Source organism: Oryx dammah, unplaced genomic scaffold, assembly GCF_014754425.2.
Source record: "Oryx dammah isolate SB20612 unplaced genomic scaffold, SCBI_Odam_1.1 HiC_scaffold_29, whole genome shotgun sequence".
NCBI classification, from domain to species: Eukaryota; Metazoa; Chordata; class Mammalia; order Artiodactyla; family Bovidae; genus Oryx; species Oryx dammah.
Window position 1 is genome coordinate 14,156,473 of NW_024070213.1, and position 27,333 is coordinate 14,183,805.

Sequence of the window (27,333 nt, forward strand, 5' to 3'; positions counted from 1 at the left end):
ATGTAGATTGCCCCCAATTTCCTCGTCTTCATTCTTATCGCTTATTCTACTCCCCTCCCCTCCCCCCAAATTCAACATTTCTGTCATTTCCCTAGATTGTGCGATTTCCCTTTCTTCCTCCTCCCCTGATATTATGGTCTCCCCCTACCCCGACCCCTTCCCACTCATGTCGTAGGTCTGTGAGGAGCAGAAGTGCGAAGAGGAGGTCTTTCCTCTCGCCATCAATTACCTGGACCGCTTCTTGGCCGGAGTCCCAACTCCGAAGACCCATCTGCAGCTGCTGGGGGCCGTGTGCATGTTCCTGGCGTCCAAGCTCAAAGAGACCATCCCGCTGACCGCTGAGAAGCTGTGCATTTACACCGACAACTCCATCAAGCCTCAGGAGCTGCTGGTAATGCCTGCCTCCTTCCTGCCTGCCTGCCTCTCTGCTCTGCCCTGGCCTAATCCGCCTTGAGCCACCGCTCCCAGAACAAACTCTTAGGACCCCAAGTTACCCATCTGTAAAATGTCCACCCTTTGGGGAGCTCTGACTTTTCCTATGGAGACTCCTTGTGTTCCTACTGTGTGCTGGACTGTATATACAAAGTACTCAGGCTCTGCCCATGCATAAGATCCTCCTTCACAGGGGTTTGGGTTGGTGACACTTATTTGCAGAGAGAGAGAGAGAGTGAGAGTGTGTGTGTGTGTGTGTGTGTGTGTGTGTAGTGGAGGTATAGAACACAGTGATAATATTTTAATTAAATTCCCAATTTTCAATCACTGACTTCTGAGACAGTCGTCAACCTCAACATGATCCAGACGTGTTGTGACCGGTCTCCTAAGAACTAGGAGTTCAAAGGTAGCGTCTAGGGAATCTCTCAATCTCTCTGGCATACCTGGATATAGTAGCTGTTCACTAAACACCAACTCACTGGCTTTTGAGCAGAGTCAAGTTTGGCCCTTTGTGGGAGGACTCGGAGGCATGGATTCCCATCTTCGGTGGGGCTGTAACCTCTGTACAGACATGGGAATCTTGTCTGGGCTCTGGTTTTCTGCCAGCAAACCTTTTCCCCACCCAGTAGGAAGGACCCTTTGCCTCTGCAGCTTCACCTTTAAGATGTCCATGTAGCCGCAGTGTGGCATTGGCTGAATGGCCCCAGAGGCCCACCTTCAGTGATCTGCACACCCATCTCCCAACTCTTTTGGAAGAGCCCGCCCCCCCCCCCATCCCGTTCCTCCCCTTCCACCCTCCCTCCCCGCTGGCCAGGCCTGCGCCGAAGTCCAGAGGGCCGGGACTGGCTGCCTGAACTGAGTTCTTTGTGAGAGGCCTTCCTCCCTGAGGCTGTGCTGCCACCTAGCGGCAGACATGTGCAAGGACGGGGAGGAATCTCCGAGAATGCAGAGGGGCATGAATGACCTCACCTTTGAACAGCTGCCAGATTTCAGCTGCTTCTGGTTTGGTCGGAGAGGCCCAGAAAGGTGCTTTCTTCTGGGAGATCTGCTTCCTTTAATAATGGTACAAGTCGAGTGGTTTATACTCACATTCTCCCGTGAGAAGGAGAGCTGGAATTTCAAGTCGTCTTGGAAGACCCTGATTGTTTAGAAGGCTATCTGTGTTTTTACCCCCAACCTCCGGAAAAAAGCAAAGGCCGACATTAAAGCCATTAAAGACAAACAAATGGGTAGAATTAAGATCCAGTTATTATTTTTTTTCCCCAAGAGAGACCAGGAAAAATTATCTTCCTTTTGCATCACTGTTTCATCATGATGGGGGGCTCAGATCTTTTTAGAGCACCCCAAGTTTTTGGAGGGTCTGCCAAGCTACTTTGTATTTCTGCAGACACATGTGCCTATTCCTAGTCTCTTTATCCCAGAAGTTGAGATCTAGAGGGGTCCTCCTATTTTACCAGTGAGGAAGCTAAGACCAGGGAGAGGAGGGCATTGGCGGAGACCACACAGCCGGTGGGTCCCGTGGGCAGAATGGGGCTCCGGTGGCTGGAGGGAAGAGAGTCAGTTTCCCCGGGGTGAATGTGGGAGCGAGCTGCACTGGCAGGCTGCTCTCAGCCTCTCATTCCTCTGATGATCTGTCGATAGACCTGTTTTCCCTCTGACTGCATGTGTTTTTAAGGCGTTCTTTTTGACTTGTTTCCCTTGAGCATAATTCCCCCCAAAGTATCTCCATGAGGAAAAGAAACAAGGTTTTTTCAGTAGGTGGGCTGCTGGTGAGAGGCCCACAGACACCGGGTTAGCCTTGTGCCAGGATTTGGGCTGCATTCTTCTCTATGACCTCGAACAAGCACTTTAATCCTCTCCTGAATCCCCTCCAGCGCAAAACGGGGTGGGGTGGGCAGTGACCCTCTGCTCCTTTAGTCATGGTAACAAAAAACTGAAAACCTGTATGTGGAAGGGTGTGCTGTGTCTGGGTGTCATTTCCTGAGGTCTTCTGCGTTGTGTGTCCAGGGGAAAGTCTTAGCAGCAGAGAGGAAAATGGCACTTTTTGGCATCGACGGCAGGCAGGCTAATTGGTTGCCAAGAATTTAGGCCAAGAAACCTAAATTTGAGCTTCATTCTGTGTGCATCATTTTTCCAGGAGAATGAAAAAAGACTCGTTAATCCAGTCACTGATATATACAATAAATTCCTACTAAAGGGCCACCATGACCTTGGTGATATTTGACTGTGAATTCAACCTTCTGGGTGGGCGGTCGAGAGCATCCTCTGGAAGTCAGGGTTGGGTGGGGAGGTGGGGTGTGCAGCTGGAGAGGCTGAAGAAATAGCAGAAAGGACCATCGAGGCAGGGGCCACCTGGGTGCTCATTGGTTTCTGGGGAGCTTGACATTTGAAGCCTTAAGAGCCATCACCCACTTCAAAGCTTTAGGACCGCTCTGATAAATGGTCCCACCTTCCAGTCTAGCCTTGTCCTAATGAATATCCTCAAAAGACTGGTCTAGATCCCAAGCCTCCCATCCGGGACACTGTGTCAGCCTGTGTGGGTTTTATACTCTTCTCTGCCTCCCTCCCTCCCCAGGAGTGGGAGCTGGTGGTGTTGGGCAAGTTGAAATGGAACCTGGCAGCTGTCACCCCCCATGACTTCATCGAACACATCCTTCGCAAGCTGCCTCAGCCCAGCGAGAAGCTGTCGCTGATTCGCAAGCACGCTCAGACTTTCATCGCTCTGTGCGCCACTGGTAGGAACCGCTGGAACCTTGGGGGGCGGGGGTGGTGGTGGCTGGGTGCCGAGAAGGGCTTTGAGAGGGCTGCAAGGGGAGGCAGACCACAGCCCTAACTTCGAGCGTTTACGGGAGGGGTCCTAAGTAGTCTCTAGAGTCCAAGGTTTCCTTCCCTGGGCAGTTTTTTCCTTCCTTTATCTCAGCTGGTATATTTTCTCTCTCTGCCAAACTCATAAATGGTTTACGAGGACAGGTGTGGTAAGGGGAAGAAAAAAAAAAATAGCGCCTGTTAAAATATTCTTTATGGTGTCTAAAGTGCTCTTTTGAAGATTATATATACTGCTCTCTGGTCGTGTTTAAATCTTTCATCTTTGGAGGGAAAAGGATGGCTTGGAGATAAGCCCAAGAGGAAATTTGGGGGGTGGAGGCAAATACAGGTTAAGGAACCCTGTCAAGATAAATACTGCCTGCCCTGATACTGGGAAGGGAAGAGGCCTCAGGATTTCTACTGGTTGCAGGGCATTGACTGCCTCCCGGCTGCTCCCTCTGGCAGGGTGGGGGTGGACCTGTGGGCTTTGCAGCCAGGAGTCACTTCCTAAGCCTGGGCTTTGCTACCTGCCCCCACCCCCACCCCACCCCGCAAAGTGTTGAGGTTTTGATTGCAGCCTGCAAGTTGCAACTGCCTTTTCATGTTAAAAAGCACTACATCCACCCTGTTGATGCCACAGTTGGTACATAATCTTGTTGGCCCCTGTGCCATTAACTAATACGCCAAAGGCAGCGGTTTGATACAGTCTCATCACACTGAACCTTGGCCAGTTTCTACATTGTCCCCGCTTCCCGCCCCACCCCCCCACAACGGTAGTGGCTGTGGGAGAAACTCCGGATCCGCAATCATCTAGGGTAGAGCGTCAGGAGTTCATATTTTCACAAGCAGAAGTGTCAGGGAAAGAACTTGTTTGGGCAGATCTTCTCCTGCCAGCGGGGGAGGGGGGGGAAGAAGGCGTGGTTCAGGGTTGCCAGGAGTCTGCACTTGCATTGCAAAGGTGGGCCTAGGGGTTGACTTCTTTCAGTATCTTGTTACATATTATATTAGAGCCCAAGGATGAACACATTGTTTGCAGTAGCGTCCCTGCCCTGTTCGCAGCCAAAAGGTCAGGCTTTGCTACTTATCACTGGGTGACCTCCGGGCACTTAAGTTTTGTCTGAACCTTAGCTTCTTCATCTGCAAAACACTGACCCGCAACATTCCTACAACCCTTTCAGGGTGGTTAGGAAAACAGACATCAAAAGAGAGATGAAGGGCGAGGAGGCCCTTTGTCAAGCAGGCAAGGTATAGGCGATGGGCCCTGGTACGAACTGTGAATGTGACTCCGATGCTGACTCTTCCAGCTAAGGCGGATACAGTGACTTTCACGCTGACCCTGCTGCGCCATCTGAGTCCAGCAGGACTCCACGCTCGGCCTTCGCTGGCTCAGATGCAGGGTCCAGGCGCCCCCTCTGTGGATCCCAGGGCAAGCTTCCCCTCCCCGGGCTTCCCAGATGCAGTCTGCGCCCTTCCTGCGGCCCCGAGGGCCACTCTTAGCCATTGATCCCTGCTACCTTGCCGGCCGTGGCCATTCTTTGCTGCTTCCCTTTCTGCTGTCTGGCCTAAGCCCTCGAGGTCAGCCTCTCATTGACTTGTCACTTTGTCTCCCAGGCCCCGCCTGTCCCTTCTTCTCCGTGGTCGAGATTCACTGGGGGAGGGGGCCAGCCAGCCCTTTTCTCTTTCGGACAGCTGACCCCTGACCCTGCGCTCCCGCATTGCCCAGCTGTTGATGGCCAGAGCTCTGCTTTGACCTTGTCTCTTAACTGATGTACCTTTGGGGGTCCATCTGCCCACTCCTCGATGATCTCTGAGTCGGATAGGAGGGCGGGCGGAGTCACTCAGGCCTAGAACAGGTCTCCACATTCTCTAAAGGCCCATTCTCTAAAATTGGGGATCCCATCCCCCACTCCTGGCCTTCTTGGCCAGATCCTTGGGGCAGCTGCCAAGTTTGGGGCCAGAGTAGGGAGCCTGGGATTCAGGGACTGAGGACAGAGGTCTGAGGGGAGGCGGAGGAAGTTGGGAAGACTGCCTTGCTAGTGTGGGGCAGGGGGTGGGGAAGGATAGGAGAAAAAAGACTTCTGGCCAGGTACTCAGTAAGCCCCAGGTGTGGTCTGCTCAGAGCACAGGGAGGGTCTCCTGTGTCTCCTGAAGGAAGGAGCCTATCTCCGGAGGCTTTTCTTTGCCCCATCTGCCCTTGAATGTGTCTGCAAGGCTGTGTCACATGGCATCCCACTGGCTGGGGCTTTAAGTCCATGATGGATCAAGAACCCTGGGGCTGCTTTTCTTGGAGGAAACACCTTCTGGTTAGATGAGATTCCACACCCTGGGGCCCCATGTGTGTCTGGGACAGTTAGCAGGTGGGAAGTCCCAGGAGCTCAGGTCCTGTTTCCCCACCCCCACCCCACGTGGATCCTGCCGGTTCTGTCTCTGAGCTCTGGCAGCCAAGGGCTTGCAGGCCCCTGCAGAGGCCCCGCGGGTCTGGAGGCGGCAGTAGCGACCCTGGGGCGCTGTGGCCAGTTAAGGGGGAAAGCTGCTTGTGAAAGAGCTGGCCTCGGTCCCGCTGTCCGCAGAGTGCCTGTGTGTGAAAGGGGAAGAGGCGGGAGGCAGGACGGGTAGGGGGTGTCGGTCTTCCTGGGGCTCGAGGCATAACATGGTGAGACAGAGAGCTGCCCCCTTTCCTCCCCTGCTCAATCCCGAACAACCTCTAGGGCGGAGACTTCCCCTGGCTGGTCCTGGTCGGCGGAAGCCACGGGTCGAGGGGAGCCCTTATAAGCACTGGCTCCTGTGGGCTTTAGCTGCCAGGCAGCAGGCGGGTCCTGATGGCAGAGTCCCCCAGGTCTGCCAAGGGGGAAGGAGACCACTGGGATGACTCAGGATTGCACGCCGGCATGGGAGATTCTTGACGCATGATATCATGCTCAACAGATGATTCCAGTTACGTCTAGAAGAGCCAATGGCATTGAGGTTGAACTTGGCGCGGGGGGTGGGGAGAGGAGGTGTTTAGCCTCCCTACCCATGGCGCCCAGCCTCTCCTCTTTTTGCCTAGGTGCTCCCCACCCCAAGGTGCTGCCTCAGCTCTCCTGCACGAGTGTCCCCCCGATTTCCAGGCCTGGGCCCGGGTGATGGTGTCACCCCCCGTGCTTCCAACTGGCTTCTTGGCTTTGCCTCCAGGTGTTCCTGTGACAGTTCATCCCCAGGTTATAGCCAGATAGTGATGGCCCAGGTGGCTCCCGTGGTGAAGAATCTGCCCGCCTGCGCAGGCAGAGGCGAGATGTGGGTTCAGTCCCTTGGTGGGGAAGATCCCCCGGAGAAGGATATGGTGGCAGCCCGCTCCAGTATTCCTTTTCTGTTCATTTTGAATTGAAGGATACACACACACAGTGATGGCCCAGAGAGGATCTACCACTTGGCGCCTGAGCCAGGAAGGGAGGTTTGCCTGGGTGCTTGGAAAGTGGAAGGAAGAATGGAAACCGCTTTCTGTCCTCCAAGAGCCGAGGTCGCGGGGCCCAGGGGGAGTGGCCTGTTGACCCGGAGTCTCCCTTCTTCCCTGCCTGGGTTCAGGCAGCCTGGCAAGGCTGGATCATTTCCCATTTTGCTGTGAGGAGCGGGCTGAGGGCCCTCCTGCCACCTGCTCCCATCCAGGCTGCTGGAGTTAAATTGGCATCGAGGCCCCCACAAGGACGTGGTGGGAGCCGGCTCTGGGGGCGGCCGGTGACATCATTTGGTGGCCAGTGAGCACCCCCATCCTGGCCTTTTAAACCCCCAACGGACTGACAACAGGTTGCAGGAGAGATGGAGGAAGGCGTCTCTGGGTTGACACCTCAGAGAGAGCCTCTCTCGCCCCCCAGTGGTGAACAGAAGCGCAGCAGCCACGCTTATCTGGTCAAGGTCTCCACCGTCGTAGTCAAAACAACAGGGATAACGCGACCAGCCAGGGCCCTGTAATCTGTGGTTGCAAACCTGCTTGGCTCAGAACGCTTTCTCCAGTGGCATCTTCCTGAGTTGATGAACGTGGAGCACTTCTCTTGCCCTTGCCTGGGTTAAGGGGCCCCCCTGGAGGTCCTTGACAGACGTGGCAAGGATCTCTGCAGGGTCCCAGAGCAAGAGCAGGGTTGGTGGCGGGGGACGGCTGAGGATGGAACGGGTTCTTGTCTCTTGGACATCAAAGCCGAGTCTCCCTTCTCTGGGCATTTCTCCTGCTTCTGATGGGAGAGACGACCCTGTGTTCTCAGTGGGGCTGGAGGGTGGGGGGGTCCCTTTGAGGCTCTCTTTACCTTCCGAGGAGTCCTCCAGCGCACTGGGTGCCAAGTCCAGGCTCTTGCAAACCCAGCAGCAGACGCTAGACAAAGCCACTTAACCTCTGGAGATTTTACTGATTCACCCGTAAAAGCCAGTGTCCTGAAACAGGTGAATTTGACCTTGTTTTTTGCTAACACTTGGCCAGGGCTGGTCGGTGAATACGCGCCCTTTGTCTGCCCCACCTCACTGGGAGGGCGGAGGTCAGGTCGGGGCTGCAGGTGTGTGGGCCTGCTCCTTGGCTCTGGGTGCCCCTCTTGCAGGAATGAATACGGTCCATCCAGCTTCCCTTTCATTGCTTGTACACTTGTATCGTCTTTCTGTCCCCCTATCCCCACGTCCCCATGGGATCTCAGTGTCTGCCCCTGACAGAGCAGCAGGAGGTGGTGGGGACTCCATGAGGCCGTGTTCCTGTGACACATACGTACACACACACACACACGATTGGGAAAGAGGCTCCAGGCCCAGAGCAGATCCCTCGTTCTCTCTGGGCTCCCCCATGCACCTTGTCCTGAATCACTGCAGATGCTGAACAGAATCTCTGACAGTCAGAACTGCCCACCCCAGGGGCTTCCCTGGCGGGCCAATGGTTAAGATTAAGTGTTGCCACAACGCAAGGGGTTACAGGTTCGAGCCCTGGTAGGGAGAACTAAGATTCCACAAACCATGCAGTGTGGCCAAAAAAGTGTACTGCCCGCCCCAATCCCACAGCAAGTCCCAGTGTTAGGAATAGTGGGGGTGATGGTGGGGTGGTTGATGTGGACTGTTGACTGTGAGCAGGGCGCTGCTCTCTTGGTTGAAGCCTCAACTACCCTAGGAGGTGGGTATATCCTCACTTGCAGATGAGAAAACGGAGTCTCAGAGAGGTCGGGTGACTGGCCCAGGAGACCTTCAAGCAGCTGGTGAGCAGTGGGTTACCAGCCTCCATGGCTTCTACCTTCCAGTGCTTGGAGCTTCGTGGCCCAAACCCTTCCCACCTTCTAGGGGAGGCCTGCGTGGCTCCATGTGGCCGCTCCTATCCATGTGGGGGCATCTCTTTTCTTAGAGATGTATCCTTAGAAGAACCACCCTGCATTGTATTTTTATATCCTGTATTTTGGGGGCAGGGGACCATCCATGGTGCCTGGAGCATGGGGGAATATGGTCCGAATGGGTCCCTGCTCAGCTAACTACCTCTCAGTCTGCTGAGGGTCGGGTTGCTCAGGAAGTGACACACACCTTACCTTTGCAGGTAGGGAGCTGAGGGTGGAGGGAGATGCTTACCCTGATCGTGCCTTCAGCACCAGAATATAACTCGTCAGCATTTCTAAGCAAGAGACTTAGATTCAGGGGAGATTGTTTCGTGATATTAATTTTTGCTAAAAGAAGTTTTCCCCACCCAGTGGTGGGTAAGTTTACATATTTTGTATCTTCTAGTTTTCCTATATGCATGCACGTTTATGCCTTTCTATTTATATATATATGGGTGGTTATAATCTTGATCATAGCACACACTCATATAGTTGTGTGGGGTTTTTTTTGGCCCCCCTCCTCACCCAGGTAGGTATTGTGAATATTTCTTCATCCAGTTCCATAGCTGAAAGTTTAAGGTTTTCATAAATGGCTGAATGGGTTGGGTGGAACTTTCCACGGTTGAGTGTGGAGGTTAGCTAACAGGAGCTAGGACAAAGACGAGACCAGGTGTTTTATTAGGTATTTTCCTCTCTGCCGTTGCCCCTATCAGCAGAGAGGGGAGTGTCTCTGGGTGTAGTCTTGGGGCAGCCCCTGAGGCCATGCAGAACTGCCGGATGGAGAGACATGTCTTGTGACTTCGCTGCCTGGTGGAAGCCAGGGTGTCTCCTCTGTGATGACCTAGAGGGGTGGGATGGGAGTGGGTGGGAAGGAGGCTTTCCATAGGAGAGGGGATCCCCCTGTATATATAGAGTGATTTGCTACATTGTGCAGCAGAAACTTAACACTGTAAAGCAGTTACATTCTAATTTTTTTGTAAATAAAAGTCAGTTAGACCTGGAGGGGCCCCTGGGAAAAGAACCAGCCTGCTGCTTTTCAACTTTTGACCTACCATAAAGGAAGAAATACATTTTATAACACCACTTGGGACGCCTCATCTGTGTACCTCAAATCGATACAAGAGATTCTGCAGACATTGTTGCTTCTCCACCACATGCCCTCCTTCCTGACACTTTTATTTTGTTCTGCACAACAGCAGCAACAGAACAGGCAGGTCACGACCCAGGAGTGAACTTGGTGACTGGTACTGAGTTGCAAGGGAAGTTAGAAAAACTTCAGGGTGGAAGGGAGGGCATGACTGGTCCAGGACCCCCAGGGCGCTGAACCTGGCTTTGCAGCACTCATGTTGCCTCCACTGGATTAACCCAGAGGAGAGTGAGCAGCAGCTCAGAGTCCTGCTGCACATCAGAGCCTGCCTGGCTTCCCTTGCTTCATAGGTGCAGCCATCAGGGGTCAGGGGATGGTGGGGCGGGGCAGGGGGACGTGTCTCTCAGCATTTCCCCCCCTAAACAAGGGAGGTACAGTCCTCTGGGCACCCCCTGGACCATCCACCTGCACCCCCTGGCTTCCAGAAGTTGGTTAATTTGTTAGAAGTAGGGGTTGGGTGTACAGGTATCGGGATGCAGAGATAGGCAGTATGTGGACTGTGCTTCTGGCTGAGGCTGGGGCACTTGGGGGCGGGGGGAAGGAGGCAGGGTCTCCTCCTGCCCGACCTTTCCCTGCCAGCTGCTCCCACCCCAAGCCCCCGTGGGCCCAGGGCCACGAGCTGGCTTCCTTCTGTGCATTGTGAATGTCTGGTGGGGTGGGGGCAGCTAACGAGGTTTCTAGGCAGAGAAACACTGCTGTGACCCCATGTGAAGAGACCTACAGCAGAGAGGAGGGAGAGAGGCTAGCTTCGTCACCATCCAGGGGACAGAGGAGGCTCTGCACAAGTCTGCGCAAAGCAGGCTCTGGGTGGGATGTAATATACATCCCTCAGGAGGTGGAGATGGTGCACAGGCTAAGAAAAGAAGGCCAAGGAGAAAGACAGACAGCCAGGCCTGCAGTGCTCAGGGCATGCGGCCAGGAGGGCTGGGGAGTGGGTGCCTCGTTGAGCCACCCAGCATGGTTTCTAAGGATGCTCATGACTCAGTGTAGACCTTGGAGTCAGCGATAAGAGTGCCTCCATTGATATGCTAGCAAGAGGGAGAAGCCATAGGTCAAACTGTTTCTGTGGGTTCAGCCCAGTGCTTAGGTTGGGTTTTTTTTTTTTTTTAATATTTATTTAGCTGCACTTGGTGTTCATTGTGGCACGTGAACTCTTAGTTGCAGTAAGGTGCAGTCTAGTACCCCGACCAGGGATCAAACCCATGCCCCCAGCATTGGGAGTGCAGAGTCTTAGCCTCTGGACCGCCAGGAAAGTCCCCTGTGCTGGGATTTGAATTGGGACGCAGGTCCTCCCTCCCCAGCAGCCCCTACCCTAGCCTTCCACTTTTTTGGGTGATGAATCACACGGGTTCTGATGCCTCCAAGGGACCAGGCTGCACTTGTGCTATCCGTCTACCGAGCGGGGAAGCACCCGTCTCCACCCTGTCCTGACCTCCCCGCCTCTTGTCCCCGCAGACTTCAAGTTCGCCATGTACCCGCCGTCGATGATTGCAACTGGAAGCGTGGGGGCCGCCATCTGTGGGCTTCAGCAGGATGAGGACGTGAGCTCGCTCACTGGAGACGCCCTGGTGGATCTCCTGGCAAAGATCACCAACACGGATGTGGTAGGTGGCCCCTGTCCCTCCTCCTGGCCAAGACCAGGCATCCTGTCTGTCTGCTCGGGGAAGGAGACAGTTGGTGGGATGGTGATGTGTCAGAGGTTCTTTGTGCTGGCTGGCATCTCTTTGCCGAGACCATGGCCTCTGATGTCATGCAGAATTCAGCAGGTGAGGCTGCCTCTTCAGGTTTCAGCAGCCCGTGTGCCCTCACGATAGAGGGGAGAACTTAGCAGGCAGATCTGAGGCGGGAGGGAGGCCGCTGACTGCTTTCCTGTATTGCCCGGGCTTCCCCGCGGTCTGATTTGTTGCTTGTTTCCATTTATGTACAATCCCCAGCCTGCTTCTCCTCCAGCATGGAGCCTTCTCGCCTGCTCACACACGCTGAGGCTGGCAGGCAGGGCCGGAGCGGGGGGCCCCCCTGCAACACAGGGCGTGGGAGAGGAGGGCCCCCCCACTCCCGTGAGGAGGTGTCCGCCTCCACTGACCTCTCAAGCCCTTGCGCCTGCCTCTCATTTCCCTTTAGTTCATTGTGATGATGGATTAAAAAGCACTTTAAAAAGAGTTAAGTGCCATGCAAACGCAAGGAACTATTATTAGCTATAGATTTTTCCATTCTGGGTGCCCCGTGGACAGTTCAGAGGCTGTAACTCTGGTTGCCAGAATTTGAAGCTCCTTAGAAGAAAGAAAGGTTTAGGGGAGAAGCCAGGGTCTAGGGAGGCTCTGATTCAGCTGGTTGGAAATGATGGTCCTTAGAAGGTCCAGGCCAGAGTGATTCTACAAGGTCAGGGAGGTGGAGAGGCCGGGGTCACTGGCCTGGGACCGGAACCCAGAGGCTCTGACGCCCAGGCCTGGGAACCCTGCATTCCTGCCTGGCTGCAACTCCTGAGATCTTTTTGTTTGAAAAAGGCCTTTGGCTTAAAGCAACCCGGGAGAGGGGTGTCAGCTCCGAGGCCCTCTCGAGTTACCATGGAGAAGCTCAAGAATGCAAGGGACTTCGTGATGACCCCCTCTGGATGGTCAGGGGGATTCTGAGCGTCCTGCTGGGGGAATATATTGAGTTACAAGGGAGAATGTGGTTTACCAGCCTGAGGCCGGTGCCTCCTCTGTCAATGCTGGGCAGAAGGGGTAAATGTCAGCTCAGCAAAGGCTGAAGTTCTCTTGCTTCCCCCCTCCCCCAGCCCCTCCTTAGATTTTGCCCGGACCTTTATTACCATCTCACGGAAATGGCACAGAGAGGGGTTCTCCTAGGCTTGATTTTCAGATGCTGCCTCCAAACAGACTTTTTTTTTTTTAATTGAAGGATAGTTGCTTTACAAAATTGTGGTTTCTGCCAAAGTAGGTAAAAGAATCCACCTGCAATGCAGGAGATGTGGGTTCGATCCCTGGAAAATCCCCTGGAGGAGGAAATCGCAAACAGGATTTTGAAGCATGGTTTCCGAGGTGTAGATCGGAAAGACCCTCCCAGGCAGAATGCTTTTCGAATCCTCTAGAGGCAAATCTTAGACAGAATTTATTAGGATTTATAGAAACGATACACTTCCTTCCTTTTCTGAACGTCTCCTATTAAGGCTGCCTTGCCGAAAGGACTCCCAGCCAGCATCAGACCAGCCCCTCCTCAACCCCTAGAAACAAAACATGTCAGTGACAAGTGTTTTCTCCTTCAGGCATTGTAACCTCCTGCGGATATTTATAGATATACCCTCACGGTCTGATGGCCCCACAGGGTCTCCAGCCTTCTCCCCCATCTCTCTGTCACCCCCTTAGTGGTTTCAGGTGGACAGAGGTTGTTCCCAGGGTGTCACAGGAGCTCGTGAGCTGGGCCTGGCTGTGCCTGCGACCCAGTCTCTCACTTCATACTAGAGACACTGCTGGCCTCTTTCAGACACTATTTAGCCAAGCCATTCAGACTAGGTCAACTGAATACAGCCCCAGCTTAAAGGTTCCTTCTAAAAATGGCAGCTGTTGATAGAGATGGCGTGTACACGTGCTTCAGTCTCACCAGTGGGTCTGGGGGTGGAACAGTTTGATGTGCAATCCCAACCGAGCATGCGTGGACTAAGTTTTCAGAGAGCTGATGGAGACCTCAGGAATTTCCCAGCTTCACCTCGGATCCCCGGGGCCTGGCTCCTGCTCTCCTGGGGCGTGTCTGTCTTCTGTGCCTCAGCTGTTGTGTGTGTTCGTCCTTGGGCACCGAGTCCTCTCTCCCATCAGTCTGGATTCTCCGGAGGGCTCTTGTTTAAAACAATATTTAATAGAGGATATTTGACTTAATTGCAGTATTAAGTGTTCAAATATTAGTTGCTCAGTCGCGTTTGACTCTTTGCGACCCCATGGGCTGTAGCCCACTAGGCTCCTCTGTCCACAGAATTCTCCAGGCAAGAATACTGGGTTGGGTTGCCATTTCCCTCTCTAGGGAATTTCAATGTATAGTCGTTAAAAGAAATAGAGAAACAGTAGAGAGAAGTAACAGCAAATGCATCCACTGCTTGGGCTGATAGCCACATCCAGCCCTGAAGAGCACTGGCAAGCCCTGAATGACTGCAGTCTGGAGTCCCAGTTGGGAAGGGGTCCCAGGCGGTGCCTGCACCCTGCGGGTGAGACTTCAGATTCCTGCTTTCAGGGCTCCCGCTCACGATCCCAGGTTGCAAACTGAGATCATCAGCTCTGGGTTTTCTTTAGCTTTTTTTTTTTTTAACAATGTTGTTTGTTTCACCTTGTGAGTCATAATCTGGAGAGCCCTTGGTGCAGGCTGTCATCTTGTGAGCAAGGCAACACGAATGAGCAAGGCACAGACCCGAGACAAGCGTGGGAGACGTCCGGGGGTGGGTGACACGTGGAAAATAAAGATGAGCTTCCTGTCTTCAGGGAACTCAGCGAGTGTGTGCAGAATCAACACTGAAGCACCTAAACTCCCGGCAGATGAAGAGCAAATGAATGGGCGCTAAGCAGGTGTGAGGAGCTAGAGGTGTAGCAGGCAATCAGTCCGCAGGCAGGACTCTCTGGGCCTAACGTGAAACTCAGGGAAGAGCATCAAGTTTCATCACCCGATGATAGAAAATGCCCTTGGGACGGAGAAAGAAAATATGGTGTGTACATGCCATGGTCTATTGTTCACCCATAAAAAGAAATGAAATTCCGACATATGCTGCAACGTGGATGTGCCTTGGACATGTAAAGTGAAATAAGCCAGATACCAAAAAGACCAAATATGATTCCACTTACCTAGAGTAGTCGAATCCATAAGGACAGAAAGTGGGATAGAGGTTCCCAGGGACCAGAGGGTCGGGGGCGGGGGAGAGTGGTTGTTGATGTAAAGATCTGGAGAGGATGATGGTCACACAACCCAGCGAAGGAAGTTAAAGCTAACACACTGCATTTAAAAGAGTTGAAGATGGTCAGTGGTAGGTGGTGTATACTGAGTTGGCCAAGAAAGGTCATTCAGGGTTTTCTGTAAGAGCGTATGGACAAACCCGAGTGAAATTTTTGGCCAACCCAATGTTTTGCCTTCACAAAAAGTTGTAGCTATAGACGTAGACCCTTGGACCACACTGAAGGGCCCAAGGGTTTGCATTGAGTCCTCCCACGGGGAAGCCAGGTGCTCCGACCGTCTTGTGCCCCACTGGCCCTGATGCTCAGACAGCTAGGAAATTGGGGTGCGCTGGCCTCTGACTTCAGAGTCCCCGAAGCTGTGTGTCAGCCCTGTGCACCTGGAGATCCCGGACCAGCTGATGGTATCCTCTCCCCATGGATTGTCAAGGATCAGACTGCGGAAAGAGGGTCCCCTCGACTCCCCTACCCCAGGATGGCCAGACCCACCTCTCTGGCTCCTTGGCTGGCGGCAGTGAGCTTTGATAGGAGGGACGCACGCGGCCGTAGAAAGCCGTGTTCTGTTGCTCACTCTGGTTGCCAAAATAAACCGGAACGCTTCATGCCAAAGGGAAAGCTGAGTGAGAAGGCTGACGGTTTTACAGGGAATAAAAGTCTCAGAGGGTGGTGTATTTTAAGTACTCTTTCCTTCCACTCATGAGGGTTGCTAAAAACAGACACCAGCCAGAGAGGCCGTGCTGGCTTTGGGGGACGGTTCACCGGGGCTTCCGTTGCCAGGGGTCTGCTTGCGGAGGGAGAACCGACTGGGCCGCTTCCCTGGCAGAATCGGGGTTCCTCTTCCGTCCCCTCGGCATCCTGCTCTGCTTGGCGCCTGCCTTTATCTCCTTGTTCACTTGTCTATAGACTCTTGAACGAGACCCAACTTTGACTCAATCCTTTCTCTCCGTATTCCCTGGCAGAGTCAGGGAATGATGCTGGGGTGGGGGAGGAAGGGAAAGAGGACAGAGGGCTGGCAGGTGGATGTGAAGAGTGTTTCCCCTGCTCTGGTCTCCTCAGGTCTCTTGGAAAGGGAGAGAGGACTTAGCATGTCAGGGTCCCTCGAGTTTTACCTGGCTTTCTCTTAGAGCGAGTCACTTCGCTGTCACGTGACCCCAGTTTCCTAAATCCCTAATGAGCGAGTAGAATGGGGCTTACAGGCCTTGAAAATGTGAATTTATTGGAAGATAGTTAACAGAACAGGTATAGACTCAAGTCAGCTTGTCGTATATACCCTGTTGTACCTAGATTATACCAAAAGTCTGTTGCATTCTTTTTTTAAGATTTTCTTTTTTAATGTGGCCCAGTTTTAAAATCTTCATGAGTTTGTTACAACATTGCTTCTGTTTTCTGTTTCGGTTTTTTGGCTGTGAGGCATGTGGGATCTTAGTTCCTGGACTAGGTCCCCTGAATTGGAAGGCAAAGTCTCAATCAATTGAGACGCAAAGTCTCAGTCCCAAAGTCCTGGTCCCACTGGACCACCAGGGAAGCCCCTCTGTCTCAGTCTTAAATAGCTGCCAGAGAAGTTCCAGGACATCACTCTCCTAGGGTCATCCTGGCATATTAGAATCCTGTTGTCAGTGGGCTATTACAAAACTGCAGCTGCAGTGCTGGGGGAGATGCGAGTAAGACTGGGCTTCCCAGGTGGCTCCGTGTTAAAGAATCCACTGCCAGTGCAGTCGACGCAGGAGATGTCGGGAAGATTCTCCTGGAGGAGGAAATGGCTACCCCACTCCAGTATTCTTGCTTGGAAAATTCCATGGACAGAGGGGCCTGGCATACTACACTCCGTGGGGTCACACAGAGTTGGATGCAACTGATGTCATCTTGGTCCCCGGAGCCCTCATGAGCACACCTTCTCCCGGAGATCCCTGCGTTCCCCAGACTTGTCTTTCGTGGACAGGACCGGGTCTGTATGGTCAGGGGCCTCCCGAAGGGTGGCTGGAGGAAGGGAAGGCGGGGGCGGGGCGGCAGAGGAAGCAGAGTTGGAGCTGACGCTTCCCCGCGTGCCTGCCTGATTTTCACTGCGGGCCTCATTTGGTATTCAAGGAAATAAGCCCAACAGGCTGCGAAGAAAGGAAGAATGAGATAGTTTCCTAAGTTGTCTGTGCCTGCTTTGGCCGCGGGTCTGGGGCTCATTCAGCCCTTTGTCCCCCTGTTGAGGGCAGTGCGTGTGTGGTGACAATGCCCTGATGCAGCGACTCTGGGGGCCGATGGTAACAGTTCCGCAGCCCATTCACCGAGGCCGAAGAGGGTGCAGGGCGCGGGGCTGGAGCCAGCAAGCGGAGGAAGTCGGGGCCCGGGGGCACGGAGCCCGGCATCACAAACGCGGCTGTCAGGGCTGGGGGTGGGGGCCGGGGCAGGCGGGGGGAGGGGGCCCAGCCTCGTGGGGCTGGAGGCCTGCCCGACCCCCAGCCCTGGGGAGTGCCACCTGTCCAGGCTGACAGACGAGCATTATGGCTCTCCTTCTAATCAGCTTAATTTGGGGCATCTCGACACAACGGCTGGTGCGTTTGGAGGCTGCCGAGGAGCAGAGGGCCCTGGGGCGTCTTTTCATCCGAGGTGCTGTTGCGGTGGGGTGGGGGGAGCTGGTTTCCAGGCCGCTCCTGGGCTGTGTCTGCCTTTCCTGGAGATTCTCTGGTCTGTCTTTCCTTAGAGCCTGGAAGGAGCAGAGAGTTGCACAGGGAAGAGGGTTCTGGAATAGGAAGCTTGCCCTCTGAAGACCAGGGTTAACGTCTGACTACATGTGACTCGGGGATGAGCCAGCTCCACTTCGGTTCTCTAAGCTGGGAAGTGAGGGCCACTGGCTGTTACAGCCCACCCACCCCCCACCCCCGCCCCAGAGCCCGTATTCTCAGATTCTATAAGGATCTACGTGTGTCCACCTAAGAACCCCACCCGAAGACACACTGCTGTCACTCTTCCCCAGCTTTGCTTCTTGCTCCCTTCAGACTCCACAGCTTGTTCCCCCATCTATTTGTCTGTTTCCATCTATAGGCTTGGCCGCCGCCTCCCTCTGGGCCACAACCTCCACCCTGGTCCCTGCTGGGGAGATTGAGAGCCCTTTGGGCAGGCCTGGGTGGGGGTGCTGGTCTGCTGCGGGTAGGGGCACCAGCCCACCCTCCCTCCAACCTCACTTTCCAGCAGCTCACAGGAAATTCACAGTCGTAGGAAGTCCACAGAGGGGAAGGGCTCCTGTGATGCTGAAGGAAGGTATTAAAATGCAGGGAGTGGGGAATTCCCTGGAGGTCCAGTGGTTAAGACTCTGCACTTCCATTGTGGAGAGCACTGGTTCTATCCTCAGTCTCTTAACTTAAGATCGCACGTGCTGCATGGCCAAAAAAAATTATAGGAAAGAAATGCAAGGCATGAGCTCTATTCTCCAGGAAGAGGGAGGCTGATTTCTTACCTTTGTGCCTCCATCAGAGGAGAACTTCAGCATCCTTTATGCAAAATGAGCTCTTGCCTCAGGTAGGTTTTCATCCCGCCAATAGCAACAGATCCCACAGTTGAAACTCAGATGCTGTCAGCAGTGGAACCAGAGGAGGGTTAGACTTGGACCTCAGAGTGCTTCCCAGGAATGGGAGACAAAATTGACTCCTGAGAGCCTTTGCTTCCTGCTCTATCCTCATTTCTGTGTCAGCTGCTACGGTCCTTCCTTTTCTCTCGAAGTAAGAAGTATCAAAGAAGAAGAGCTGTCAAAAATGATTTACATTTACTGAAGGAAGGAGAGTCTGTGTTTTGTGTGATATCTTTCTTCATTTTATTCAGGAAAGCATGAAGGTTTGGGGCTGCAAGTTACGTAAATGTGATGTTCGATGCCTGTGTTATCTTGAAGTCCTGTAGAAGTGACTGCCCGGTGTACCAGCCTGCCCCAAAGGACTTTCTCAGAACTTTTCTTTTAGGGTCTCAGGCTGCTGGGAGGGAAGCCTGAATACCAGGAAGATCAGGCGCCTGGGTGACCGCCAGGGAGACTGTCCATGGCCCGCTATCAAGCTGCTTAGCTCTCTGGAGCCCCATCCCCATATTCAGAGGACCACCCATCTCAGCTGCTGGTGTGGCTAATGCAGAAATAATCATGGCTTCCTGGGTTCATCATATTGTTGGGTGGCAGTTGTGTTGACGCAGAAACCGTCTCGGAGGAAGGAAAGTCGACAGGGTTGGTGGAGAGTTTCCTAGGGGACCAGCCAGAGCAATTCTGACTGTCGTCAGTTTTTGCCTTGTTAACCTGATGCAAAGGGTGAACTCATTGGAAAAGACCCTGATGCTGGGAAAGCCTGAGGGCAGGAGGAGGAAGGGGCGACAGAGGACGAGATGGTTGGATGGCATCACCGACTCAATGGACATGACTTTGAGCAGACTCCAGGAGATGGCAGAGGACGGGGAAGCCCGGCGTGCTGAGGTCCGTGGGTTCACAAAGAATCCACATCCCTGCTGGACGCTCCATCCCTGGTGCGCGTTCCTCTGTGCCCCTCACCTGTCTTGAGAAAATACTCACTTGTACCTCATTTCAGAGAAACCTCAGGAATTTGTTCAGATTCTAAGAATTCCACTTTGTAATGAACGATTAGAGCTTCATTTGGACATCTCAACTGATCCTCCCTCTGTGAGCGTTTCCTGAGCCTTACTTTACAAATGGGGAAACCAAGGACACAGAAGGAGAATAACTCAGTGGTGCCCCCAAGTCTGGTCGTGGGGACAGCAGATACCACCTCCCTCTGTCCCTCTTCACTCATTCTGAGTGGTATTTCATATCTGCTCTCAGCGCTTGGTCCAGATGTTAATTTTCCTAAAAAGCTGTGGTTTAACAGTGTGCGGTGGCTGAGAGATACAAAAGGAAAATGTGGGGGCATGGAAACTTTCCTGGGAGTTCCAACTTTATTTTAGATCTTTGGAAAATAGAGATAATGCTTGTGTGCTTGGCAGACTGCATCCTCTGGGCAGTGAAAATTGCGTGGTGGAGCAAACACAGGGGGAACATACATGAAGCTGTGAAAAGACCCAGGCAGAGTGGAGTTCACATATTTTCCATACATTTACGAGAGTGCCAGGAAACCAGTCTTGATGAGTAGAGAGGTCGGGAGATGCTGAGTTGGCCAAAAAGTCCATTCAGATTTTTCCATAACATTTTACAGGAATAGCCGAACGAACCTTTGGCCTACCCAGTGTCTGCTATGAGCAGTTACTTCAGCTCACATCCCGGTGGCTTGCCAGCCACCGTCCCACCCTGACGACGCCCATGAATTCCTGCTGTGTGGGGCTGACACACCCTGAATCTTCCCTACCAAATATAGACTGATCTCAAAGCAGTGCTGCAGTTTTTTCTTTTTGCTTTCTCCCAAATTAGACGGCTTAAGTGTCCAGAACTTTGTAAACACTTTGTGTTGTGTTTTTTATGAGAGTTAAGGAAATGGTAAACAAGTGGAGAGGCAAATCTGCTTGTTTCTGAGTATGGCTGTGAGGCTCAGGGTAGTTCAGTCCTTTCGCTTATGTCTGCCCCTCAGGTCGTCTAGTTCTATCACACTATCTGGAGGGCTCAGCTTCCCCTTTTCCCACTCACCACGCAGTGGCCCCAAGCAGGAAGCATCCCGCTGGTCCTTGAGTTACCAGGTGCTGCATGGCCGCAAATGGCCCCTCGCCTTGGCCAGCGCTGCCTGGGCTTCTGCTGAAATGCAGATCCTGAGATGCAGCTGGTTCGGAGAGGGCTGAGAATCGCATTTCTAGCCAGCTTCCGGGTGGTGTGGATGCTGCCGGCCTGTGGACCACACTTGGAGTGGTTCCCCGGCCACCAGGAAGACGCACTTCCTTACATGTTGACTTTCTTTCTACTGGAAGCGGAGAAGGGCATGGCAGCCCACTCCAGGATTCTTGCCTGGGAGATCCCATGGACAGAGGGGCCTGGCAGGCTGGAGTCCAGGGGGTCGCGAGAGGCGGAAATGACCTAGTGACTAAACCACCACCACCTGCTGGAGTGTGGAGTCAGGCGGGCTTGAATCGTGCGTGTTCTCTTTGTTGATTGCTGTGTGTCCTGTTGCCCTTGCTAACGGCTCTGGTCTTGATGTTTCTCCCTTCTAGGATTGCCTCAAAGCCTGCCAGGAGCAGATTGAGGTGGTGCTGCTGAATAGCCTGCAGCAGTACCGTCAGGACCAGGGCGACGGATCCAAGTCGGAGGATGAGCTGGACCAAGCCAGCACCCCTACAGATGTTCGGGATATCGACCTGTGAGGATGTGGGGCGGGCCAAATGGGAGGGGTGCGTCCAATCCGCGCTCTCCTTCTCTCTGGTTGTATTTGGTTCTCTTACATTTTAGGATGAAACTTAAAGAAAAAAATTCTGCCCCCACCTAGATCCTATTGAAAGATCTTTTAGAAGTGAGAGATAAAGGTCCTATAAAAACAAAATCATTACAAGCATTTGGTGCCTATTTGAAGTACAACAGAAGGGAATCCCTTATATATGCCAACAGTTACTGTCTGATGATGTTAAAAGTCATAGTAACATGCTTACAGGAAAACCTGCAGAGTAGCTAGAGAAAAATGTATGCCTGCACTATGGGAACAGATTAGAGACTTTTTTTTTTTTCATGTTATGAACTAGCACGTATATACCCCTGTTGGATAATTTGGAAGAACTGCGGATGCCACGTATGGCAGGATTGGATTGTGAAGCAATGAACTTGAGAAGGAATTAGAAATAAAGGAGGGACAGGATGGGGAAGGAGTGACAAGTAATCTCAGCGCGATCGAACCATTTTGGGTGGAGAAGCGCCTGACTCCCAACCACCTGTTTGTTGCTAAGCGATGCTGGGTCTCTAGTGACAAGTCTTGCTGCCTGCAGTAGCTGCTACCTAAAAGAGATGTTCTGTTTTGCCCGTTGGACACAGGTGATTGGATCCTGGGTATCATGTTTTTCTATACCTTGCTTCTTCTTCCAAACTCGGTTCGTTGCGGACACCACCCCATTTTTATCTTAAAGGGGCAATCTAGCTATGGGCCATCCCCCAAACTCCGTGAAATAGAGGCAGACGGAGCCCCCAGGGTGGGATCTGGAACTTTTTTTTTCTCCTGAGGTGTTCAAGAGAGTAATGTGACCTTGGCATCCCTCATTAGGAAAAAAAAAAAACGTAATTTTTTGGTGCTGATTGGCATGTCCGGTCCACAGGTGAGCGTTGGTATAAACCATTCCATTCGAAAAGCACTTTGAAAAATTGTTCCCGAGGGGGTAGATGGATTGGTTTATGCAAATCATACAGAGTAGAGGCCTCCTTCCTCCTGTGCCCCCTCCCCTCCTGTCCCCCAGTCAGGTTGCTGTCCTGTATCCGATACTCTCTGGGTTCCCCTCCGGGGACTCAAGACACATCCCCTTCCGCGGAAATCCCTATGACAACATTCCTAAAAGCAGAGATCTGTAACCATTTTGATGGCACACAAGGATCTTAATTCCCACCTCTATACTTCCCCTTCGGACATGGAAAGAAACATGATTGCTGGTGCAAAGACAGACAGCGGGTCATCCGTGTGGCATTTTGTTCCCGTTTCCGTTTTGTTTCTTTTGTTGTTGATTTCATTGCAAAGTTGCATTCAGCGTACTTGAACTTTTTTTTTCCTCTCCACGTCTTAGAGGCATTCAGTTAGCAGAGAGGTTGAAGCACCAACTTTTTTTTTTTTTTTTGCACAATTATAATTGACAGGTAATGAAGCTATTAAAATATTTGCCTTTTTAAGTAAAAAAAAAAAAAGATCAGAACAGGGCTACTCTGAAGAATTATTTTATACGCAGATTCTGCCTTGTTTCATAGTATTGAGGGTTTAAGATGGAGAAAAATCTAAGGGTCTCTTATTTTTCATTTTATTATGTTCAGTTTTTTATTATTTTTTTTTTTGCGCTGCTAAGAAGCTAAGATCATTCATCGTTATCCACATTAACAGTACCTAGCTGTAATGTTTCACCGAGTGTGCTGCTATTATATAAACATTTTTATAATATATTATTTTACTGCTTAAATTTCCAAGTCCTGAAGTAGTTGGTTGAGATAGGAGTTCTTCGTACTGGAAAAGCCCTCTTCCATACATAGTGTGTTTTCTTCTGGTTGCGTATTCATGGTTTTTTTTTTTTTCCCTCTCTGATCACATCCTTCAACGACAGAGTATTCTTTACCTCAGGTTTACTGGACAAAATCAATAGCTACGAAAGAAAATGGTTCACATTTTTGTTCTCATCAATACCTCACAACCGTACAGTTTCTGCTTGGGAGCCCATCAGTTAGGGAAGGTGCAGGGGGGAGGGGCCCACAGCCTTTCCCCGATGGAAGGTGGGGGGCTTGACCCCAGGGTCTCATGCCCAGGGACCTCTTCAGTGGTGAAGGTCATCAGGCTTCCATTCTGACTCCGGTATCCTCATCATGATGGAAAAAATGCAGTTGGACCAAGGGATTTCCCCTCTCCCTCAAGGCCGACACACAGCGCTGAGTGATGCCGTGTGCTGGGCACGCAGCATCTCCACGTGGGTGCCAGCCATTTCCAGCAGGCCGTTTGCGCAGAGAGCCTCGTTTGGTGGGCCTTTCTGAAGCACACCTGCTTCCAGTTCTCCTTTCACCTGGGAAGCTTCCCTTCTTTCGGCATGTTTCTCTCTCTGGCAAGTTTCTCTCTCCGGGACGCTGGCAGCCCCTTGGGCCCCCCCTTCAGGACCATCTCAGAGGGTTTCCTAGGTTGCCATGGGAATTGCTCCCACCTGTCTGGCCTGTGACAGGCAAAATGCTGGGGCAAGGGCGTGGTCCTCGCTGAGTGGCACTGAATGGTTTTCAGGTTTTAAATCGTGCGCTGAATTGGCATGATCGGGAAAACGGGTCGGGGTGAGTATCGGATCGGTGGTTGAAGGCAGGTGGGCAGGCTGCTTCTGTCCAGAGATGGAATCCCAGGTGAGTCAGGCTCCGCTGACGTGGGTTAGAAGGGTTCAGGACTCGGTGAGTTATGTGATCCTGAGATGCTCAGGATTCCTGGTGGGCCAGTGGGTGGTGAATTCTGAGGTTTGGGGGAGAAAGGCTGAGCGGCCTGTGTTTTATCAAGAGGCCATCCTGCGTAGGCCGCTCTTCTGGGCCCCGGGGTGGGGGGGGGGGAGTCTGCGTGGTAGAGAAAAGCATGGGCCCTAGAGTTCTTGAGAATCTTGGAACCTAAGGAGAAAGGGAAGTACAGATCCCTCTAACAGTGACCAGCTGCTCAGCTCAAACAGAAGCAGCGAGTGGGAGAAACAAGGAAGGAGACAGGCCAACAGACTCCCCCCGCAGTCTCTCCCTCTCCACTTTCCCCGGAGCCCTGAGGGTCCCTGGGACCTTCTAGCTTTTTCTCCTTTTCCTCCTCGTGCCTAGTGTGATGGGAGGTGCAGGGTTGCAGGTGGGAAGGGTGCTAGGTAGTTTCTGCTTTCCTGCCTGCTCCTTCCTTAAACAAAAGATGGGCCCCAGGCATTGTTGAACTGTCTTGTGCCCTCTCCTCGGATCTTGGATCTTGGTTTCCTCGGTAGGAGCTTCTGTCCCAGAGGAGTTCAGGTGCATTTTTTTTTCCCCCCTCCTGTGAAGGAGGTTCCAAACCTATTCTGTTTTTTTTTTCCTACCTTGTTGTCGTTGTATTTCTCCTTTATTCTCTTTTATGTTTTTTTTTTCTTTTTTTTGGTTGTTTTTCTCCATCAGTGGGGACTGATTGTTCCCCTCGCTGGCCAAATTTTGTTCCTTCCCATATTTTGGCCAAATCCTAGGGGGTGAAAATCCTCGTATGCCAAAAATATATGCTGAGCATAAGTCAGTTCCATGTGGGTTGTTCATCGTAGCTGAGAAGCCTGCAGGTGGGGGCAGGGGATGGGTGCCTCAGCAGACTGCACCCCCCCTTCCAGGCCGAGAGAAGGGGCTTCTGTCCACGGAGGCTGTCCTCTGGAACTGTCCCCACCCCACTGAGCAGCCAGTGTTCCCCTGCCAGGTCCCCCTTGGTCTGTGGGCTGTTCTGAGGTCCCGTTCTGCCTCCTGTCCTCACCTGAGTCGGGGACGTGTGACTTGGGAGGGGCGGCCCTTGGCTGCAGGCATTGGGGTCTTCCCTTCCGAGGAGCCTGCCATCCACCCCCAAGGGCCCCAGGAGCCCTGGGACTGCCCGCTGAGGATGGCGGCAGGACTGGATGACTTTTTCTCAAAAGAGGGCAGCAGACTGTTCTCCCCACGGGCCACTGGGGGACAGGGCTGGGAGAAGAGATAGATGTGCACCTTATATCATGTAAATATACTGATTTTTCTAGTTCAAGAAGAGAGAATTATTGGTAGAGTGGGAACGGGAGATAAGAATGGGCAGGAAATCTTAAGCAAGCCAGCTGGCTTCTCAGCCAAAAGGGTTCCTCCGTGTTTATCTTTGAGACAGCCCAACCCCAAGAATAGCTTTAAAAGGGAAATCAGTGCTGAGACGGTGAAGTCCCTTACCCAGCACGTGCCCTGTAGCTTTAGAACGAACGCAGGCTCCTCAGCTGTGGGCTCGGCGTGGTTCCCGTCACCCGTTGGTGTGAAACGAGGCGGGAAATTCATTAGGGTGTTTATGGCCTCTTCATCCCACCCGGCTTTTCCTGGTTCTGGATTCTAAACAACCCAGAACAATCTCTTTCCTCCAGAACCACTGCTCTGCACCCCGGTGTCTCTGCTTCTAGACTTGCGTGGGCCCTCAGACCCGTTTCTTGGCTTAGGTTTCCGGGAGCCTTCGGCAGACGTATACACGCATGCTCTTGCTGCCACATTTATCCCTTTGCCTGCAGCCTTCTTTGGGGGGAAAAAAGTGCCTTACTGACTGTAGCCATTACAGTAGCCAGTGTATTTTCACAGATGCCTATCCTTTTTTTAAACAGGTCTCATGTTTTTGTTTTTTTTTCTTTCTTTCTTAGTTGGCTCTATTTCTTACTGCTCACCACCTCTGAAATCCCCAGCGTGTCACGGGGCCATTGGATTTTTTCCATTATGTTCATTACCCTTGTACCATGTACCTCAGATCTCTCTCTCTCAGTTACAGTTTCTCGTCTTGGACTTTCTTTTATTATTATTATAATTTTTTTTTTTTTTTGCTTTAAACGAGTGTGATGCCATATCGAGTCAATGTTAATCTCTCACCATGTACTCTATAAGAGGTGTGGGTGTTTATTTGGTCGGCGTGCGAGCAAGTGCTAAAGTAGCATGATCAGTATACACGGAAGGTTTTTAGGAAGTATGGGAAAAAAATGTTGTATTGGCTATGATGGTGGCACAGTATAGTCAAGCTGCCTTTTCTGAGGTCCTATCTTTTCAGTGTTAAGTGATTTTTAAAAATAATAACCTGTTTTTCTGACTAGCTTAAAGATGGATTTGAAAATGGTTCTGGATGCAATTAGATTATGCTATTTGGACAATAAACTCACCTTGACCTAAGGTCCCTGGCTCTTTGACTTATTTTTTAGACTAGCAGTCCTCAGTGTGGAGCACAGCCTTCTCGGGTCAGAGCTCTGTTGGCCATAGTTGGTATTGGGGTAAAATGTGGATCCTAACCTGAAGGGTCATTTAGGTGCGTCACTTGGGTGCAAGCCATTGATGGCCTTTAAAAAAAAAAAAAACAAAAAAACCTTAAGGATCACCCAGGCAACCCTCTTGTGAAAAACTGGAGCCTCAGACCACTTTCAACAGGTGCGTCAGTCACTGCTATCATGACTGGCCTCAGATGCTATCCCCTGATTATTGCCAGCTCTTCACTCCTGGGTCTGAGCAAGCATCTTCTGGCTTCTGAGGTGCCATCTCATGATTGTGTGTGTGTGTGTGTGTGTGTGCTCAGGCGTGTCCGACTCTTCTCGACCCCATGGACTGTGGCCCGCCAGGCTCCTCCATCCATGCGATTCTCCAGGCAAGAATACTGGAGTGAGTAGCCATTCCTGTCTCCAGGGGATCATCCCAACCTAGGGATGGAAGCTAGGTCTCCCGCATTGCAGGTGGATTCTTTACCCACTGAGCCACCAGGGAAGCCCCATCTCTAGATTGGGTGGGGCGTGTCCATGGAGAACCAGACCACTGGAGCTTTTCTGGTTGCTTCCTGATCTTCATGGCCCTTACCTGATTCCCGATTCTCTCTCTCTGTATCCCTCCCTTGAGGACTGCACCACCACTGTCTTGGAGGAAAGGGTGGTGAGGCAGAGCCTGGGAAAGGGGGTGGGAATGGCCACACTTAAACGAATTGCCAGTTGCTCCATGACCTCAGAAACTCAGACTAGCCTCTTTCCCAAGAGTGATGGGTCATGCCCGTTGCTGTTGCTATGAAAATTCATTTGCTCTGTAGTTCCTTGTCTCTTTAGAAGTCACTGAATTGATAAAGAAGACATGGTGCATATATGCAATGGAATATCACTCACCTATGAAAAAGAAGGAAATAATGTACCTGCAGCAACATGGTTGGACCTAGAGATGATGATACTAAGTGAAGAAAACCAGACAGAGAAGGACAAATACCATATGATATCCCTTGCACGTGGATTCTTAAAAAGGAAATGAGCTCGTTCACAGAACAGAAATAGACTCAGATTTAGAAAACAAAGTTATGGTTACCAAAGGGGAAAGGTGGTAGGTAGGGATAAAGTAGGAGGTTGGAATTAACGTACAGATACATGTCTGTATGTTATCAAACAATGAACAAGGACCTACTGT

At 52.0% G+C, this 27,333-nt stretch overlaps 1 protein-coding gene across 1 annotated transcript in view; it reads left to right on the forward strand.

The window, feature by feature from the left end:
- CCND2 (cyclin D2) overlaps nt 1-26,073 on the forward strand; it is a 28,139-nt gene extending 2,066 nt beyond the window's left edge. Inside the window, exons 2-5 of the mRNA XM_040233750.1 lie at nt 176-391; nt 3,008-3,167; nt 11,146-11,294; nt 20,727-26,073. Of these exons, the coding sequence (XP_040089684.1) occupies nt 176-391; nt 3,008-3,167; nt 11,146-11,294; nt 20,727-20,876 (675 nt within the window). The 3' untranslated portion in view covers nt 20,877-26,073. The remainder of the gene's footprint in view (nt 1-175; nt 392-3,007; nt 3,168-11,145; nt 11,295-20,726) is intronic.
- Nucleotides 26,074-27,333: the final 1,260 nt, after the last annotated feature.